Here is a 21,983-nt window from a genome sequence, read left to right as displayed (position 1 = left end):
GACAAGGCGATTACGAAACAGCCATCACCGGTCTCTCATCCGCAACGATGACGATGGCGAGCCTTGTTGAGGTTTGTCCATGGCCTAAATCCCACAACGATCCCCCCACTTCCAGAAGAATCACCTACACCTGCAGGATAGAAGACTTCCTGAGAATTGAGCGCATTGCCGCGTGGCTACGTCCGATTGGCACATGTGCTTATCTGCGTATTAGGGGAAAGCTGGGTTAAACGAACTCCTCTCTCAGGATTTAAGTGAAAAACCAAAGAGACCCTTTCAGAAAGACTGAGAAATTGATGATTGCCGCAGTGCGTAATTAGTAAATTATGCAAGAGAGAATTATAGTCTACAGCTTATATCGTTTAAATATTATTCCTAGACATTCGAACCCCGCTATCTCCTAAGATACGCAAATATCGTGAAAAATTGCGGAGTCGACGACGTGCAGGGGTTGATCGGGCAGTGGTCCCCAGTCGAAGGAATCTTCGTCTCGTAATAAAATTCGTCCCTTAGCCCTATCGATCTCCGGTATAAATAAATGGCGAAGCGCCACTGAAGTGCGCTTGCGCGTTAACGAGTTCGGGCTGTTGTTACACCCTCTCGTATCTGGTTGATACGCGTAGCGGGGTTGGTTGGATGCGCGAAGACAGTCACCCGTAGGCCAGCAGCTGAGCGGCAAGTGTTCGTCGACGACCCCGGTGACTGATCCGAGAGCCCAACAATAAACAGTTTATACGCAGGAAGGGAATAACCATAAAACCACTCCAATGCATTTCGGTTCTTACGCCGAGAGAATCGAAGAAAAATGTCGCTGCCCAGAGAATGGAGCTTTCAAGAATCGTGTCGTATGGTCGATCGGGGACTCGGGTCAGGGCCGACCGCGACCGCGTCTCAGGAGGCGGTCGGCCCCGTCATCGACGAGAATATGAACCAGCAGAACCAGCTGGGATCCCTCTTTTCGATACACTCGGCCCCGGTCTTCGACCTCAACAACGGGATGCCATCCCCGAAGAGACCCGGGTCCCTCCTCGTCCAGGTCACCGCGACTTCGACGCCGCTGGTACCGCCGCACGTCAGTCCCCCGGAGACGATCGAGGACGAGGACAACGACAATCTCCTGACCATCTCGAGCCTCACCGCGAGGCCCCTGATCGCCAAGTCCAGGGAGCTTCGCTCATCACGGTATCGCCCTCGGGCCAAGAAGCCCAAGAAGGTGTCGCCGCCGAAGAATCCGAACCTTATACCCCTCGACGGTGGATACGGATGGGTTGTCGTCTTTGGGGCCTTCTTCGTTCAGTTCTGGGTCGCGGGACTCGTCAAGTCCTACGGAGTGCTCTACGTCGAGGTGATGGAGACCTTCAGGGACTCCTCGGCCTCTGTAGCCTCTTGGATACCGGCGATTCTCTCGTGTCTTTGTCTCGCCTTGGGTGAGTTCATTCTCTTATCCAGAGACACGTCGCGTCGTAGAGAAAGAAAAAAAAAAAAAAACAAAACGTCAAACAACAACGACAACAATAATAATAATAAACAGAACAAGAGCCTCGTAAAATCTTCATACCTACGCCACCTCGCAATGATCCACACTTCATCTCTCAACCATATTCTTATATCTTTTATACGTACACTGCAACGTCATCGACCTCTTATAACGTAGTACGTACACCTGCAACTTTTGAGAGTTCTCCGATCCGGATTGATCTCCGTGTAGACAAATTAATCCCGCAAGTTACGCCGCCAAAGGGCGTTTGAACCTTGAGCGCCCTGCCTCAAGACGAATTCCCTTGGCCCCGGCGGTTGTTTTAGCATGTTATCATTATGAAACTGCACGTGCGCAGGACGCCATGCCGCGTTGCATTTGTGCTTTGCGGAAACGGTACGACAAGTACGCAGAATCGTTTGCACGCGTAATGCGGATTTTCGCTATCATGATTTGATGACACGTGCAGCTTGCTTAAGAAAATTATTGTTCTTTCAATCTCCAAAATTTCTACTCACATAACGTGGCATTTCCGGCTGGAAAAATTCGACAGAGGACTGTCAGTTTTTACATACTTTAGCATATTAATCTGAGCTATTGTCCTATACGTTCTTTTAACCAGGTATGAAATTTCTTTAGGGTATGAATTATTGAGTGTCTCTGATAATGTTAAGTAAGCCGGGTTGCGTTACTTTTTTAGTCCAAGGAAAGTCGGACTATGGAAATGAGCGAGAACGAGATACTTATATACATGTAATCGTTACTCGGTAGACACGTTCATATCTATTCATTTGCGCGGTGCGGTATCACAGAATGTGTTATACATAATTATGCATGTCTTCGCACGAACGATCAATGCAGACGCCTGATCAGTCCACTTGCGAAGTAGTAGATACCCTGCGTAAGGTAAGTCTACCAGTTATCGACACGTTTATCCCCAATTAATGACTCTTTTATTTTACAAAATCATAAACTTACGGTACAAATTGTGAATTTCTCGATGATTACAACCAGTTGCTAGAGGGTTAGATACTACAAATTTATTGTTTTGTGATTTTAGAACTAAGGATCAAACATATACAACCAAAAATGATGTATAATTGGGACAGGGTCAATAACTGGTACTTGTCAAATGGACGGAGCGAAACTGCAGGTTATCACGTGTACGAGTCAAGAAATAGACAATGAGAAAATTCGTTAGGTAATTCATCATGTACCTCACTATATTTTTGATCCTAATTCAACGTTGAGTTCGCACGAGTTGGGAAGGAAAATTTTAATCAGGTTGCAAAGACCATAAATTATATGAAATGGTGTATTTCCTCAGCCCTGTATGTCGCACTGTGTAAATAATGTGTAAAGTCTAGCGACCCGTAAGGGTCCAATGACACGCGTGCAAACACATATTACCTTCTTTGTGTCAACCCGTTGAACATGATGGCCTGAATTATGTCGACACGTACGCCCCTGAACAAAGATTAATTTACCGAGATTGAAAGCAGCGTTTTCGCTGAACTTTTTCCAAGTAATATAGAAGAAAACTGTGTTATCCGAATTGATAGCATTTCTTTGCATTTCTGCGGACACATTGAAATTGTTATTTGGTAGAGCCACAAATATATCCATTCCCCTTCAAAAGTTAATCGTACGCCAACTCTGATAGTAATCAGACGAAATTACGGTTACAGTTTTTGCCTGTCGTGACAATTTTTTATGCCACTTTTTTATGTGTAGCACATCTGTATCAAACATAGAATCATATGGCTGATTGGTAGAGTTGCGGAATTCATCGATCCGTCCTGGACGAACGTTACACGATTCGGTCGGTGCTGCAGGAGAAAATAGACACAGTAATTGCGATCGTTTGTTAGAAAAAAAAAAGAAGAAATTGGAGTTTTTATTGCAAGCACAAATTAGACTGTCAATCGTTGCGAAATACGCGCTGCACATATAATGTAACCTTGGATGATCAAGTGCATCGCAATTCATTTGCGAGAGTTGCGTCAATACGGTTTGACTTTTCCTTTTGTATTTTCTGAGAAGTCTAATAAAAAAAAGGTTTACTTCTTATAAGAAAAATAAACAAATAAATAAAAAATACCCAAGGATTACAGGAGGAACCGTTGGTCATCAACTTTTCTATCTTCTTAAATATCTTACAGAAATATGTGAAAATAAATTGACTCAAATTCTAATCTGACATCTCGATCGTATTGCGAAATTGCTTGTCGATTTATTGATTGGTTAGTTATCGCGATGAGATTAGAGCCGAGTATCATTACATTCGAAATAATTCTTCAGCCAAGTTCTGACAGTGAATCGAGCTTCTACAAGGACTCCGTGGCGCAACGGTAGCGCGTCTGACTCCAGATCAGAAGGTTGCGTGTTCAAATCACGTCGGGGTCACAGGAAATTTTTTTTCTACTTTTTTCACAGCTTTGTTACACCGCGGCGATTACGCTACCGCACAAATTGAAATTCGTGTCATCACGTAAATCAGAGGCGATATGCGTAGTACGTTTACGTCAAGATAAGAATAATTTTTCATACCATCCGCACGTATTGCAAATCGACAACCTCACTTTCCTTCATTAACATTCGAATGTGCTAACGGGAGTTCTCAAGTTTCTGGATTATCGCGATGCTTTGCAAATCAATAAAAACTTACGTGAAAAATATAGGCAAATCCGTGTACGTATAATAGAATGCCAAACTTCCATGATTTTTTTATCTGTGTGTTTGTATTTCATATATTTAAGTTGACCAGAATGTGTTGACACAGTCATACCTACTGTTCACACAGTTTTTTAAAGTCATTCGAAATTATAGGTATAACGACCGGTATTCGAGCAACTTTGTGTACAACGAACTGATAACTCCATTTATAAAATGAACTTTCCATGTGATAAAGGAACAATTATTTCACGAGAGTGACGGTAAATTTACTCCTACAAAATTTGATATTCATTATTAAGAATATTTATATAATTATATTCTCTGCGGATCCTTACACAGTCAATTTTAATACGGAGTCACTGTTGTAGGATTATAATTTTTTACACATCTGGAAAATTGACGAAGGAGACAGGAATTGTGAAGCAAATTTATTCGCGCAGCAACCAAACAATCTCAAAAATCGGATTCAACATTTTTGTTTTCATTTGAGTACATTAAGCTCGAGATGAATCAGCTCTTAATCAATTTCAGTTTTCGCCCTTACGCAAAGAAAAGATATTATTCATTGTATTAAAAAATTATGGTCACGGTTATATCTGGACTGATTATGAGTATTGAATTATAAGCGTAACAGCGATAATTGAAAATCTTTGAAGTAATGAAAGAGTCAGGAGGAACTGGGTGTTAATCACCGCATCACCAATGCCAATTGACAATTTATGGCTGAAAGTTAATCATTGCTGGCACTGTAACGTATAGATTTTTACCTATACGTTATACATAGACGTAGATATTACAGGTGTGTGTTTTTTATAACTGTGTGCGTTTGCGAACGATCGGGGACTGGGGTCTAGTTTCCTGCCGGCCAGTCATGCAACGGTACCGCATAGACGAGTTATTTGAGGTAATCGATGTTTTCAGCGACGCTACCACAAACCGCCCAACCCTCACAAGAAATTCCGTCCACGTTCGTACCATCCATGACAATATCACGTGCCGTATTTACCATTAGAGTTGATAGTCAGAGAGTTTCAAAAGTACGGGAATTTAAGATAAGGCCTGATTTTTTCCTTCGTGAGAAAGAAAACGTCGTTAAAAAATTTCGAATAATGTTATTTGAAACAAGCACGGTGACCGAAAATGAAACAACATCTCTACCATGCAATAGACATGGTTTTAAGCAAATTCGAATAATACAAGCTAACAATAAGATGCATAAAGACTTTGAGATAAGGCTTCATAAATGGAATGTTCAAAATATTTAAATTCTGATACCGATTCTCATAAGTTCGTGTTCATTTTGTTTGCCATACAGATCTCCAGAGATTGCCTAAAAATGTTTTTACCCATAGTAATCTCGATAGTCGATAAACATAGATTTTTTTAAGTAGGGTACAACAATGTTAGGTAATGTTCGGCAGCAATTGCATTTGCGTGTTCCAACTGTACTATATACAATATATAATACAAGACTTTTTAAATGTTTTTTAAACAGTTGGTGGGGATTCGGCCGGCGAGCAAAATGAGCCCAATAAAATTGGAATCAGATCAAAAACACCATAGTTTAAGCGTTTAAGATTCTAATTATAAATCTTTTCTCAAATTTTTGATATCCTCGTATGTGTTATTTAAATTTTTCTCCCAATCATTTCTATTATTAAGTAAAGTTGTTGTTTCATTCGTGTTCACCATGATTGGCACAAATGACACTGCTAAAATTTTTAAACGGATTTTTTTCTTTCTCCAAATTTTGAGTTTGCGGGTGTTCATCCTCGAATCCTCGCCTACATTGGGAGAAGGATTCAAAATCCCCCTAATTTTTTCCAAAAAATGCAGTCAAGATACCTTCATACCTTCTTACAATTGTCGAAACTTCAAGACTGTTCCATTTCCTTATTATCTCTGTTTTCAAAAATGTCTCTAGTTCAATTTCCCAACCGACGTTGATCTATTTACACTATGCGTTCTCTTCCACGACGAAGAGTATAACCAATATAGGGTCGTGCATAAAGTGCATGTACGCACGTATGTATGTGTGTATGCATGTACCAAGAATTAAGCTTGCAAGGCTTCACGGCGTCACGACGCGAAGCTTCGGTTCGCCTTGTGGCGAAACCTTTATCCAATATGTCACTCTTGGTCTTTTACTTTTTGTTCTACGTGTATACGTACATCGATTTTTAATTTCTACGTGTTTCTAGACTGCGACGTATCCTGTCGACGCATACAATATACTCATAATATCACATTATATATATGTATACAATACATCTGTATTCTCATGATCATCTACGTAATATACAGGTACTGTGCTAAGATTCAAACTCTCCTCTTTCTGATATGATTACAGCTCCAGTGACTAGCATGTTGTGCCAAAAGTACAGTTGTCGTTCCGTCGTCTTCGTTGGAGGACTCTTCTGCGCTCTTGGACTAACTATTAGCTACTTTGCCACTAGTCTGGTTCATCTATTCTTCACCTTTGGTGTATTGACTGGTTAGTGTCATCGTGAAAACATCGTATATAGCTTATTTACATAGTATATACATACAGTCCACGAGTTATGTATACGCAAGTTACACAAAGCTTCATAATTGTTATACCCATAAACTAAAAAGTCTCACAGATCAGCACGATCAATATTAGCGCAAGTAAATATTTGAACGTGAAAGCTTCGTAATTGAACGGTCGAGTGCTGTATAAAAGTTAACCAATTTTTATTCAAACACATTGAGTCTGTATGACTCTCAAATAAACTCTGTGAAACGTGTAATGATAGCTGGATAATCACCGTCGATAGTAATTAGTTCTCAGATTTAACAGATTGCGAGGAACGTAAAGTATACATCTTATATCTTGAAAAAGAATATGAAATCGAATACGATATGCCGGAGTAATGAGCAATCTTGAAAATTGTTACAAACTCTTCAAATCCAAAATGTCATTTGAGAACGAAGACGGGTACATCGATATCGGTCGGGTGTTTCAGATTTCTGTAGAATTCAAGCAGCTGGTCTGATATCGCGTTCCACTTTGAAGAGGCTATACAACTCCGTTGTGTCTCAATGAAATCGATCTGTGAAACACGTTCGTTGAGCGAAAATAAAGTTTCATCGATCAGTTTTCACTGGGTGATAGAATTACTATGGATTTTTGGATTATCCGAAAGAAAACAAAGAGTATTGCCTGTGACAACAATCATCAACGTATGCATTTTACATTGCACAATCTGCTCTCCGTTTGTTTTTTCAATTCCCCGGTACTACAAGAACTCGTATATTTTCCGTTAAAATTGCACCATTTCTCTCGTCGCAGAGTATAACGAATAGGTATAACCCTGTTTCGCGATGACGTAAATACAGGTGGATGTTACACGAGGCCTCGACCCTGAGAGCCAAGGTCACATTGCACGTGTATGTGTGTGTGTGTGTATACAGCTATCTCCGCAAACGTTTGCAGCAACGGCAGGTCGATATCGTAGTAATTAGCTACATAACTTGAAACAAGGTCTCGGACTGTTCCGTTGCAGACTTGCTCTGTATTTTTATCCCTACATAGTTCTTCAATGAAATTCCGAAAAAAGCTCATGCGTGCTCGCGATCTGATCGGGCTTTCCTCTGAAGTTGCAATCAGCGTCTTATCGTAACAAGCTTGAACAAACTTCCTTCCGAACTTTCACAATTTACACGTACATAATTATGTTTGCATAACGCCGTATCGTATCGCCGCTGTTATATAATTCAGAGAATTGGTTGATTTCGATTCAATGGCCGAGGAAAGATCCGCTTTGGACGATTAATACGAACGTATATACTCCATGAACTCTGCAGCGAGGCAGTCGGTTTCTCTCCGAAATACGCGGGTGTCCCGTATAAATTATATTTTGCAAAAAGAAATGGATTTTCTTGAACCAGGCATAGGAGGAGGCCTCTCGACAACCCCGGGAATCGTGATCGTATCTCAGTACTTCGACAAACATCGTGCCCTGGCGAATGGTATCTGCGTATCTGGGACGGCAGCCGGAAGCTTTGTTTTCCCTCTGCTGATCGAGAGGCTTATTGCCAATTTTGGATTTCACGGTACGATACTCCTCCTGGGTGGTTGCATGCTGCACGTGTGCGTCAGCGCGACCCTTTACCGTCCGTTGGAGGACAACTGCGTTGAGGATCACGCTGAGAAAGGGGACGAAGATGATGAAAAATCGGAGGTGGTCAAGGAGCCGTTGCCGTCGAAGCAGCAGAAGCTCGACCTCCTCTTCGCGAACGACGCCACTACTCGGCACAATCTTTTGAACGAACTCTTTCACCAGAACGGAGTGGTGGCCGTAGAACTTACGGACAGCGACGAGGAGAAGGACATCATGGGCGAGGCTCTGAGAATGAAACCGATATCGAAGATCCGTAGCTCCAGCATTCTTCACAGCGTCGAAGACCTGTCGACGGATTCAACGTGCGTTTACAAGGCGAGGTCCTCCCTTCGTTCTCTGAGATCCTCCGTTCCCGTCATCACGCAAATACCAGTAACGAACAATCAGCCACTGCCCGAGGAGCCGGCGAAGACTTTCGCCCAGAAAATCACCCGCTACATCGACTTGTCGCTTCTCAAGGATCCTCAATTCATCATGATGTGCTTGTCCGTAAGCTTAATGTCCACCGGTAGTCCTTACATGCTTTACTACTTACCGGCGTACGTACATGCCGCGGGATATACCAAAACGGAAGCTGGATATCTCGTTGCGATATCTGCCGTTCTTGATCTCTGTGGAAGACTCGGATTGGGATGGTTATCCGATTTGCAGCTCTTCGACAGGCGAAAAGGATACATCGGAAGGTAAGGCTCTTTAATCTAACAATATCAAGGACACAGCCAGGTCGAATAAAGCTTTCCAATAGATTTGCCCTAATGGGAAGTATGAGTGGGGTTCGCAATACCGTATATTTTTACTCTCTTCTCAATCTTGACAGTTATATTCCAATTGCAAATAATCTGGGTAAAAGTTACAACTCTCTTACGTATTGTACAAGAAATACATGATTATGATAATTTTTGAAGTTCTCATGTATAGTAGCACTGACTTACTCCCAACGGATTCAAGTTTTACAATTACCGACTGTTCATTACCGTTCAGGTAACCATAAATTAAGAATCATTTGACTGATCGTGTCGTTCGCTTAAGCGGAGATATCACGATACTGGGGCACTTAGCTAAAACAACACTTACATACACGTGAAAGTTGGTTCAAGTATAAACTATTGCGTGACTAATTCTAAGATTGAATCGTTACCATATATTAGTTAGATTCATTTACCAAGGAAATTGTTGACAGCAAAAATGCCGGTGAAATGTTGAATGCTAGGCAAAACTTTGCGTTTCGAATGTTGCAGTAGATATAACGTATCGTAAAAGCGATCGGTAATTGAAAGTTTGTCAATAATGTGTCCACAAAACGCTTTCAGACTTACTTTGGGCAAAGTGTTCAGGTTTGTCGGGTTACTTTAACATATTGATAAAGTCATTTTTATACCGCAATTAAAGAATATAATTTTGAGCGCACGATGAAAATAACCTTAGTTCTTGCTTCGATAACATTTTAATATACAGTTTCAACCATTCTTAAATGTAATCGACGACGGACCGAAGCTTGAACACTCTTTTTAACTATTCGCAGCATTGTGGGTGCCGGAGTTGCAGTCCTTGCCATACCGATGGCCCATTCTTTCTACGTTCTGGCATGTTCAGTTGGCATGTACGGTCTTTGCCTCGGTTGCTGGTTCCTTCTCGTGCCGGTCCTGCTTGCGGATCAGTACGGAACCGATAAGATATCCTCCAGCTACGGTCTCGTTAGGATGTTCCAGAGCGTGGGTGGCATCTCCATTCCACCGCTGGCAGGTAAAGTAAATATATCTCATTGCTAGACATGAGAATTTGGTTAGCTTGTATAGTAACGTTCATTCGTGCCTTAACCATCCGGCTACCCTGTTCTCGGTAAGAGACAAAATGCGGGTTCGATTCCATACGAATTACGTGACAACGACGCCCATTCTCTCGCTTCAACTTCATCGCCGGTTATCGTCACATAATTCGCATAGAATCGAACTCGCGTTTTGTTTCTTACAGAGAAGATGGTAGCCGGACGGGGAAGGTATCAATTAACATTACTATGCGTCACCGTTGTATTGTTATCAAGGACAATCAGGGATTACGCGTACCGGAATATAAGGTTTCTCCCTGCGTAACTGAAGCAGATACGTTAAACCGAAGGAATCTCGGAGCGAAGATAAATTTGGGCAAAATGGATGTAAATGGAAAAGGTTTTGATGAATAGTATTTTCTTGACCTCAGAGTGTTGAATTGAAATGGTAATCTTGGCTTTGGAGGTCATTATTTAAAACAGAACAATCGATAAATTGTTGACGTTTCGGCCCGAGTGGGGAAAAGGTTTTCTCGCGTCAAAGTCTCGAGACTGTCCGTTTTTACAATAATATCTGTTTGCTGAGCAATCGTATACATAGATGGACGAATGACGATGGATAAACATTGCTAACGGTATTAGCCGTGCCAGGGTGTATAAGGGGTGTGGATACAACTACGTTACAGTATCTTGACGCGGTATTGATCTTGGGTTTATTCACGGATCCGTGCCACATGTCTATTACTTTATGTATAACATATGTACAAAGGTTGTCTTTGGTATCGTCAATTCGGTCTATGCTGGTTTCGGCTCAATTAATTGTTTTCAGCGTTTCTAACACACGTGGAAGCGAAGCTTTCTCGCCGGATTCCACCGTTTCCATTCATTGTCAGATATTTGTCTGTTCATACACAGTATGTGTGTATGAAAGTTCTTGACACGAATCAAACGCGTGGCGAAGTTCCTGGCCTTAATTATCATTAGGAATCTTTTCTGCTCTCGACGGGTTTTCATATATCATACGGTACGGAGAATATGTGGTAGTAGTCCTGGTTTTGTCGCAAACCTATTACAAACCGCAATTACCTGCAAGCTTGACTCTTTTCATTTTATTTCCACTCCTCTTTGTTTCACTTTGCTTTGCGAAACTAGTTACGTGATGAGGTTTTAATCATACAAGAAACTAGTTACGGAATGAAACTAGTTACATGAGAATTTATACAACTCTTGTTCTCACCGTTAAAACCACGTGTCTAAGAACGTGATTCATACAAAAGCACAGAGCTTTAACTCTTTGAGTCACACTACATTATTGCGCTGTGGCAGCTTTCATAACAAAATAGTATTCTATGGTTTTGGTGTCGCTGATTACGAATCTGAAATCAGATTTCAACAATTCATGTTGGTGAATCCAATACACTGGAGGAAGGTTTGAAATTTGATCGAATACGGTCAAAAAAACTCTATGCAAAAGTTTTTGGTGATGCTGATTGGATTTTCTGTACTGAATTTTTGAAATCTGATTTCAGATTCGTAATCAGTGAACCCAAAAACTCCTGGACAGAGTTTTTCTCCGGATTCTAGTGAATTTGAAATTTTTCCTCGCTTTATTGGATCCGTTAACTTGAATTTTTTAAATCCGATTTCAGATTCGTAATCAGCGACCCCGGAAGCTTATAATTTATGTAAGACATATATATGCGTAGAGGTGTAACTTTCTCGGCAATGAATTATTCCTTCAAATTTCACGATTTTTTTCAATCAATTCGTTTTTAACAATAATAATTCAAACCATATCCCAATAATTGGTCTCGAGTATCGAAAACCTCTTAGCATACTACCAGCAATAGCAAAAAAACGTTGAAAAGTTCTCTAAATATACCAAAAATGGACATAAAATAGGTGGTAAGAATACTTACCACTATGACTCAAAAGGCCAATGGGACACGGTATTCCATTGCAATTTCTAACTTGTCTAAAAACTATCTGCGAATGATTCTTTAGGCTGATACAAATCATTTGAAAAAAATAATGTTCTGCCACGAAGAATCGGCAATGCGCCGATATGCTTGCATTCGCGAGCTGCTCGATATTTTCGTAACTCGGAAGCCCCAGAGCTATAGCAATTAGAAAACAAGAGCAGGCAGCTGCTCCCGTGATTACAGAGATGAAAAAAAATACCTTAATTTCTTAAACTCCGTTTACCAATTACTGATGCGTAGAGAAATTGGTTGGAATTCAGGGTTAATCAGCGAATCCGCGTTCTTTAAAAATGTCAATCTCAGTATGGTTCATAGTGTACGCGATTTAATAATTAGAATCATTCTGGAACGGATTTGCCATAAAATCACCGTTGCATTGATAGATCAATTCGCTACATTGTGAGTAACATTGTCTATTTTACACTGAACCGAATCACGCGAATCCCATGGAGCCAATTGCTGCGCAATGTAAATCGATTCAACCATTACTCACTCATGCATGAATCAGAGTTTGCTTGCTTAACGTATCGAGGTCACTAATTTAGGAGAAATGACGATAGTTTATAATGAAATCTTATTCGCATCTTGTAATTAATTAAACTTACGATTAGCGGTTTCTTAGTAAGTTAAGTCGGATTCAAGCAGCTTTTTACATTCGTGTCGCTGATTCCCGTTCAATAAAGCTTGGACCATTTGATTTATAAAATCTCTTACTCGTATAATTTCAACACTTTTATTGATCCAGGAAAAGAATTTTACCGCGGCTTTGAATTAGACGGAGAGATACGGAAGATGCCGCACCTCACGGAGTCAATGACCTCTTTGAATTCCTTCGTCAGCTCGTATTTCGGGGTGATCCTCTAGTGGCGTTGATCTCACACAGTGATACTTGGAAAAAATTTACAGAGTGTGCGACTCGTCACCGCGGTTCTAATACATCGCTTCCTCAGAATTAAGATGTTGTACTTGCGTGGGCACAGAGTATAATAATTAAGGCCTCGAAGGATATTCCGAGTAGATATTTTACGAAAATTGTCTGAAAATTTTTACTCCATTTACCATTTCATTCTACAAAATCTGGGTGTATTTAATTATTGGGATTAAAAGGATTACGCTGAAATACAAGCACCTGAATATTACAGCACTTATACTACCTTATATGTTTGAGCCTTAAGGATGTACTGCTTATACATTCTTAACCAAAAGTGAGTTTCGTCGAGAATATTAAATACTTTACGATAAGATAAAAATCAGAATAAAATCGAACGCAATAAAGACGACGAGAAAATTAAATTTGAATAATAATAATGCCTAAAATTGATCGATAAATTGTTTAGGCCAAACATTGTTTAAAAAATTTGTAGGTATTGTTTTTTTCTTATCATGTAAAATGAGTTCGTTGATTTTTCTGAATATACATGGACTTTTAAAGAATCTTCTCAGTATTTTGAAATTTCCGTTTTCGAAAATTTGTTAAAACTGTATTTACGAAACTATTCGTTCAATGCCCTGGAAACTTCTTAATTGTAATTTAGAACATTTTTACGAAAACATATCCAAATTTCACGATTTTTCCTATATTTTTCAAAATTTAAAATCTTTGAACACGGAAATTTCAATGTAATGAGAAAATTCTTTCAAAATTCATGTGTGTTCAGTAAAATCAACCAAGTCACTTCACATGATAAGAAAAAAACAATCCCTACAAATTTTTCGAACAATGTTTGGCTTAAGCAATTTATTCATAAATTTTAGGCATTATTATTATCCAAATTTAATTTTCTCATCGTCTTTATTGTGGTTGATTTTGTTCCGATTTTTCAGGTTTCAGTATCCCAATAATTGTTAATCGTCTGAAAGGTGGCTAAAGCGTAATGATAAGGAAAGTGAACGCTCCAACTGACTTCAAGCTGACCACGTAATTGCCGGGACTAGGCACATTTGGAAAAATTCACGAACACACTTACGCTATACGGCAAGAATCGATGCTGTTTGAGTGAAATTGTAACGCAGTTCACGATCACGGAGGTCCTTGGATTTCTTACGGTTCACACAACGGATTGTTCGTACAATAATCAGAACAATTACGAAACAGTCTGGTGCCTTCTGTACATTGTGCCTGCGAAAAACTCTTGAATTTCACTACACGCGTTACTAGAGCGCGTAATTTCGACATCTGTTCGGTAAAATTGAATATCAGCTGATGCAACTGCAGTGCGTTAGAAAAAGTTTGAAAGCACCGGAGCAACAGATATAAAAAATTATGCTTACTGTGCAAAATCAGGATACTTTTCAATAAACCGACGTCGCAGTCACGATCAATCATCCCATATTCTCAAGCCTGAAAAACGAGCTTTGTGGATCATCTAACGGTCGGCTGAAATAAAAACTTGCGTATGAAAAAAAAGCTCGCAGTCGGTAGGACTCGAACCTACGCTCCCAGAGGGAATCTGATTTCTAGTCAGACGCCTTAACCACTCGGCCACGACTGCTGTTGATCAGGAATCGGTATAGCTAAAACACGTGAGCGGAAGCACATCGAGGAATGTGAAACACTCGGTGGCTGCCAATATTACAGCTAAACGTAAACTATCCGCTTGGCACCGGGTCTCGTTTATCCCTATGAAACGATATTTTTGCGATACACGAGTTCGTTAACTCTCCTAAGCGAGATATTTTTAGAAAGTTGTCGGTTTTACAAATTTCGACCGGACTCACAGTCCCCTTATGGATCGAGCTTGCGGTAGTTGGTAGTGTGTGAAAACAATGGTCGATTTGAATGTGGAGAAATCTTGAATGAAACCTTAGGAAAAGAAAAAAATGTCGTTTGCTGCAACGACAGTGGACACGAATGAAATAGCATTTTCATTACCCGATGAAGAGAATCTGAGAGAATTCGAACGCCACAAGTTAAGGTGGGAGAAAATTGAGAGTTGGTTTGTATACTAGACTCGCTGAAAGCCTCTATTGTTGAAAGGTAGAATTCTAAAGTCTCGTCTGGAATCAACTTATCGATAATTTATATTTAGTACACGTGCAATTATCAGTCGAGACTAGGTATATAATCAGACAGTTGTTATAAACAGATGATAGCCGGAAATACTGCGGCGTCTGCAGCTGATATGGAAAAAAAATTGACTTGCGTCACGCTTGAGTTGAATAAATTAAATTCCTCGATTGTATTTTTTTGATTCTAAAATGAGAGAAAAATGCGAGTCAAGCCTTTGACTGTAGAATTCTACGTATAACTTTGAACCGTAGAAATACGATTAATGAGAACCGCTCGAGAGAATTTTACAATTTTTTATTTATCCAGAAGCACGCTATCGGTAAAGCTTCGGAACCTACTAATTAATTACTCCAGCTGGGCGAACCTCTACTTAATTGGCTTCGTTGTTATACGTCATCGGCGAGAAATACTGCAGTATTATATCTGTAACTTCGGTTTGTTTCTATTCACGTGTATATAAGACTTGGATTTCCAATTAACCGTTCCTCCATTATCCCTTTCCAAGGTAGACAAGGTCAGAGAAACACTCGTAATGACGAAGATGATGTACGTTATTATGATTATTAGTAAACGGTTGTATAATCGAGTGAAAACAACGAATTTAAAATTACAAATTGCTGGCCATTCGCTTTTCGTCAAATATTACAGCACTGTTAGCAAACACGTGTAAAGTAGCTTGCTGGATAAATTGGATACTGAGATAACAGTGAAAAACGTGAATAAATTTATCGAACGTATTAAAAGTCGACCATCAAGCGTCGCAATTAATACTTTCAACCATCTGCGGACTAGATAGAAAAGTAACTCAACAGCTGATTGTGAGTGTTTTATTTGTCCAACAATAAGTAACGTCAGCGTCGTACGATGTTGACGTTGTAGATGTAAAATCGCCTCGTGAACAACATCGTTAGATCGATTATTGTCTGAAGACGTATACCAATGTAAACGACGTTATTATACGGCAATAAATATATGATCACCTACGAAAGATCTGGTTCCGAAATTGAGAATAATAAATTCAACGTAATGTTTTCAACGTGACATTTATTATTCGAATGATCACGGACAGTAATAACGTAATAAATATCATCGGTGAAAAATGCAAGTACACACTGTACCTAATCTGCTAATTATATTGTAGATCAAGACATTAACTTAATACGTGGCCCAGAAAAACATTGTCTCTTGTGCAATAAATTGATCCCGCGATTACTCGATGAAATATACAACGTATATTATGTGTATATGTATAAAAAACGTTACAGGGTCACGAAGAGTTGCATCGATAAGAACTATAGTATACTGTTAAACAAAATAATAATACAATTATACCAAGAGTGAGTTGTTGTATATCCTCTTGAGGCCTTATCATTTTCTGTCAGAGTAAACACGATACCTACCTTAATTGCGTCATTACGTAATGGCGTATTGAGAATTATACATTTCAAGCTCCGATGCATATGTGTATTCTTTCAATAACGAGACAATGACGATTAATTCTAGGGTATCTGCGGGACGTAACCGGCAGCTACGCTGTCTGTTTTCTCTGCATGGGGACTTGCATGGTTCTCGGCGGTCTTCCGATGCTTCTCGTTTCCGGTGAACACTCCAAGCCTTCCACACCAGCCGGAGGCTCCGTCAGTAGCAAAGGAACCGTAAAAAGTAGCAAAGAGTAACGTTCAACCGCAACATATGCAGTCGAGAATATCGAATCGTTGTTGAAAGTCGATTTTTTCCAACATATAACACGTAAAGAAGGTTGGAAAAAAATTATTACAACAATATCGTCAACGATACGTCGTGTAATAAAATCGTATAGGAAAGCTCTCGGAGTGAATAATTCGATTTCACCAATAATCACGCCGATAATTAAACTTATACTTTGCAGCTCTACCAGAAAAAAAAATAAAAAAAATAAAATAAAAATAAAATACGATGATATTAGTTACTTCCAGTAATCACGCGTATTACATTATACAGTTCAGAGTACAATTTAGAAATTTTCAGCTGAGTTGATTTTACAATTAAAATTATACAGTTCGCACGAAACAAAAATTTTTCACTTCATTTACAGTGCAATAATTATAGTCATCGTATTTTACTCCGTATGTACGAACGAAAAAGTATACGCATAAAAAACGAGACATATTAAAAATTGTTCGGTAGGGGTAACACATGAATAGTTTCATTATTATCGAGGAGCGAGGAACACTTGTCAACTACTGGCGTAAGATATTTAAATAATAGTATATATAGTTAGTGCCTATTGTATGTTTATCTCGATGTTTAACAGCAGCACGTTGGACGGTGACTCGTTTCTTTAAAAAAAAAAAAAAAAAAAATAGAATAATTCATTCGCAGTAATTAGTTTCGGTTCAATCATATTATATACATTATACTATACATGCCTGATCTGAATAGGCTTTTTTTTTACCCTTTAAAATGTATTATTTTTCTGTTATCGGATGGATAATAATATAGTTTGAATTTCTGTTAATTTTGCTAAACAGTAAAAGAAGAAAAAAAATCAAAAACCATAAAAAAAAAAGGAAGAAATATCGGTTGAATCGTTTAACGTTCTAATTACGAATAAATACGCGGCTATAGACACGTGACGCGTGTGCATATGTATTGGAATCGAATTTAAAGCCAGGCAATAGCCCAGATTACAGTTCTAAAAAGCTTGGATTACGTACATATTACGAAAAGAAGTTTTACAAGAATAAATTGAAATTTGTGCTTCATTGAATGACTTTAACATCGTTTAATTATACGGGCCAATCGGTTGTAGCTTGACGTTTGCAGATATACGTCGGAAGTATTGTTAGCGTGGAACGGCTAAAAATGATCTATGAATAAAAATTCGCGCGAATCACAGCCATAGATATGTATATAAATTATAATATTATACGGGGGCACAATCGAAAAATCGTTCGCACAATTGGGACAAGTAAGAAAAAATAAGAAAGAAAATGAAAACATTGTAATAAAAGAATCCGACGGTGTAAGATCTGTTTGTTCCGAATCGTATAATACACATTAATATAAACGTATAAAATAAAATAAAACTAATGATATTATTAATGATAATACAAGAATAACGATGAATTATTCAATACATAATAATACAACGGTGTAAGAATAATCGCGAATTATGATAAAATGAAAAATCAATCCCACAGCAACTGTAAAGTAGGCTACTGCTATACAAGATATTTGGAAAAAGAGCTTTGATGTTAATTGCTAATTATATTTTTAATTAAATTAAGCGTGACTGAATATTTGCTATTATGATAAAAAAAGAAAAAGATTTAAACACCGATGATCGCAAAACCGTGACCGTCGTGGTACGGAGGAAAATATAATTACATATGTTGAAGGCATATCGTATATGTGTTTTTGAAAATTTTCATCAAAGCACTCAACTTGTTCGTTGATTTAATTACTATTAAAAGCGATTTTTGCGAGAACTTCGAATTTGTATTGCCAAGTTTTCTTTTCGACGTGGCGGCGGTATATTTATCAGCCAAGATGTGCCAACATAATGACCTAGAAACGAAAGAACCAAATCGCGAAACCAGTGACGTCGTTAACTATCAGATCTGTTTTTCCTTCGTTTGACGTAACGCTGTTAATAGTCACTTATTCTCCTGTTTTCGCAACATGCAATCGTATTGTTTGTTTCTTCGTTAACAGAATTATTTATTCACCGAGACATTTTCGCTCATCGGCTTGTGTGCTTAGCCTCACACGATCTAAACAAACCTGTATTTGTGTCCTTTTTTTCACACTCATTTGACCTGTCTGGAATTTTTACAAGCTGATCAGCATATCTAACAATCAGTGTCGAAGGACGTCTGTAAGATTTGTACGAAAGGGGTGGTGCACAATACGCTGTAGTCGTATAAGGTTGTGGAAAATTGAACGAACAGGTAACAACAATTAAGCCGCAAAGCGTGAACTTATTCGCCGTTGGGTAAACCATAAACCAATATACGTACATCTGTAATATACAAGTATAATTGAACAAAAAGAAAGTAAGAAACTGAGGGTTAAAAAATCAAAAACCTTTCATGTTATTTAAATAAATTGTACTTAATACCAGATTGGGCATAAATGATAACGGGTTATTATTTTTGAGAACTTTGCTTCAAGAAAGAAGGGAAGAAAAATTTGATTTCAATAATAAACCACGCAACGCTGATACACACGTGGCATTGATTTACAACTACAAACAATATTGAATCCATACATCTATCGAATTTAATTACGTTGAATGATACGTATACTGATCTTATTCCTATGCATAGAATTTTTTGTAGAGTGTTTACGTTAGCTATTCAAATCAGTATAAAAATATGTCGTTGAGATAATTAATTTGTGCTATCAAAACTGTTCTGCTGTACAAAATAACGACGAGACATCTTCTAACTACAGAGTATTCGAGTATAGTGCATGTTGACGCACGTTTGTAGGTATTTGGAGGCCAAAATAAAAGAGTGAAAAATGCACTAATATTTGGCCAATAAAGATTAAGTAATATATTTCGTTCCGTTCGTACTTCAATAAATTGCTATGAGTGATTTGGTGTCAAGTATAATGCAAATTACGTTAAAAAAAAATTTTTAAAAAAAAGAAATATTGAAAAAAAAAAAAAAACTGCCTGTACCGTGACTTGGAGTATTATAAATATTCGTGTATTATTTTATCAATTATATTGCAAGCGTTTCGTGGTGCAGTTGAAGGAAAATTGAAGTTTCGAAAATAGTAAAGGAATTAGTTGAATTCATAAAGTTGGGATAAAACGTAGTGTGGAAAACCTGGTTTAACCGTTCATCTCCTACATCAATTCATTTATTACTCGAAGATTATACCCATATATATATATATTTTATTATTATTTCAAACCTTGCCTTCTCGACCACGAGGCAGCAGCGTGCCGAAACTTCAAGGCGTGAGAGTATGAATAATTAAAATCTTATAATTTAAAATTTATCATACGCTCACACCGATAAATGCGAGACGTGGCAGTTTATTGAAGAGAATACGCAGTTATAGCATGGGCGGTAAATATTTCTTCTTGCCGTGTAGGAAGAATCTCGCAGGTGATTTCGAGGTATTTGCAAATACAGCGAATCGATGCTAATGCGGCGGGTAAAATATTTACCGTCTATGCGTCGATGAAATAGGATTTCTTTTCCCAGATCTGCCTGCGAATTCTATTCTCTGCGTGCAGCGTCCGCTTCTTCGTGGTAAATGATAGGTCTAATTGTCGTTTAATTTCCGTTTATAACTCAAGTCATTGCATGGCTAGGAACTGTTTAATTGTATACAACCGGTCTAGATAATTGATTTAAAATTTGTTAAATTCCCGCGTGATATGTACATACCTATAATCCTATTACAACTATGTGTATAAAGTTAAATATCTATTATTATGTACCATAAACTTTTGCACGTCGACGTATATGGTATATTTTCAATAACATATATCGCATTATACATTGTTCATATCGCAAGAATTGATTAGAAATTAGAAGAAAATGTGAAAATTTTCCTGAATGCTGAGTATTATAAACTGCAGATTGATTGTTTAAAAAATTTTCAAGTTCTAAATTACACTTTGAATTTCTTACGTTAGTGTCATAGATGTGCTATTAATACAATTTGGCGACTGTGTTTAAATTCTGTTTGAATTTATTATCATAATCAACTGTTATAATTATTTATAATATTACACATACCGCTATACTGTCATACCTATACGCAACACAGCTGTTGATGTGAAATTTTTGTGATCAAAACAAAATTGATTGCTAAAAATTAACAAACTCTAAATGTGTTCTATTACTATACATATATATATATATATATATATATACCATACTTCTATAATACATATACTTATATATGAATTATTTACAGTATACGTAATAATCATACATATTATGATGGACGTCAGTCCGATCTTTGATACGGTGTGAAAAACCATTTTGCACCATAGCTGGTGCGTTTGGCACTGGCAACTACTGTAAGTGAAAAAAAAAAATTAGCCAAAGAAAAACGAAAAAAAAAGAAAAAAAAAATTGAAAAAGAAAAAAAACTAGAACGAAATACAAGAAAAAAGTAAAAAAAACATTCACGCGAGAGGCAGTATGTATGTAAATACATACATAGATCGTTTCCTAATCAGTTATGCTTACTGTTATGACGTAATTACAACGTCATTCGTTTACTTGCGATATTCCTTATTAAATGCGTCATGTTTGGTATTTTGCTCATTATAATACCACAGCATCATGTAATTCTGTTTATTTCAACTGTAAAACCGACAACAACGTGTGTAAAATTCAACCGACAGAATTAAAAAAATTAAGCTGTTGCAATTTCATTTTTTTCATCTGCTTGAACAAAGAAAATTGAAAACAACAAAAAAAGAAAACGTCTTGCGGGGCTAATAACGTCGTACCAAATGATTATGAACGTGTCGTAACGCATACGGAATAAATGGCCAGAAATGTACCTTCGAGTAACTTGATATGTAATGCATACGATGTAGGTACCCTACAATCCCCTGATTGGAGATAATTTGTCGACTGTCTCTCGTGCGAAAATAATTGTACGATATATGAATAGGGTATAATATAATATAATATAATATAATATAATATAAGCTTGTGTCCTGTTCGTGGCGGATTGTTTTGTACTTAGAATTTTAGATACGAAGTTGAATACGATTGCTAGTTTACCAAAACGTTTGTGAGACTGATACGTATCGCCGTACGTACGTATGCCATGCAGTTGATATACATACGATTCCACCCAGCTGTATAATAATATGTATTTAATTGGGCTGCGTAATTGTATTGTTTTTCCTATGCCTCCAGTACCGTGCATACAATTTCAAAGGCGACTGCATCGTCCGTAT

At 38.1% G+C, this 21,983-nt stretch overlaps 1 protein-coding gene and 2 non-coding genes across 3 annotated transcripts; 2 read left to right on the top strand and 1 right to left on the bottom strand.

The window, feature by feature from the left end:
• The first annotated feature begins 634 nt into the window (after window positions 1-634).
• Window positions 635-21,553, top strand: LOC124180801 (monocarboxylate transporter 12). Its single transcript, XM_046566595.1, has 5 exons — window positions 635-1,427; window positions 6,504-6,647; window positions 8,066-8,981; window positions 9,821-10,041; window positions 16,559-21,553. Exons 1-5 carry the CDS (start codon window positions 806-808, stop codon window positions 16,729-16,731), a joined length of 2,076 nt encoding a protein of 691 aa, XP_046422551.1. The 5' UTR covers window positions 635-805; the 3' UTR covers window positions 16,732-21,553.
• Window positions 3,812-3,883, top strand: Trnaw-cca. Its single transcript has one exon. It is a non-coding gene; the product is annotated as a tRNA-Trp (tRNA).
• Trnas-aga lies at window positions 14,456-14,537 on the bottom strand. The gene has a single exon. It is a non-coding gene; the product is annotated as a tRNA-Ser (tRNA).
• Window positions 21,554-21,983: the final 430 nt, after the last annotated feature.

Source organism: Neodiprion fabricii, chromosome 4 (genome assembly GCF_021155785.1).
Source record: "Neodiprion fabricii isolate iyNeoFabr1 chromosome 4, iyNeoFabr1.1, whole genome shotgun sequence".
Lineage (NCBI taxonomy): Eukaryota > Metazoa > Arthropoda > Insecta > Hymenoptera > Diprionidae > Neodiprion > Neodiprion fabricii.
This window is presented reverse-complemented; position numbering and strand designations above follow the sequence as displayed.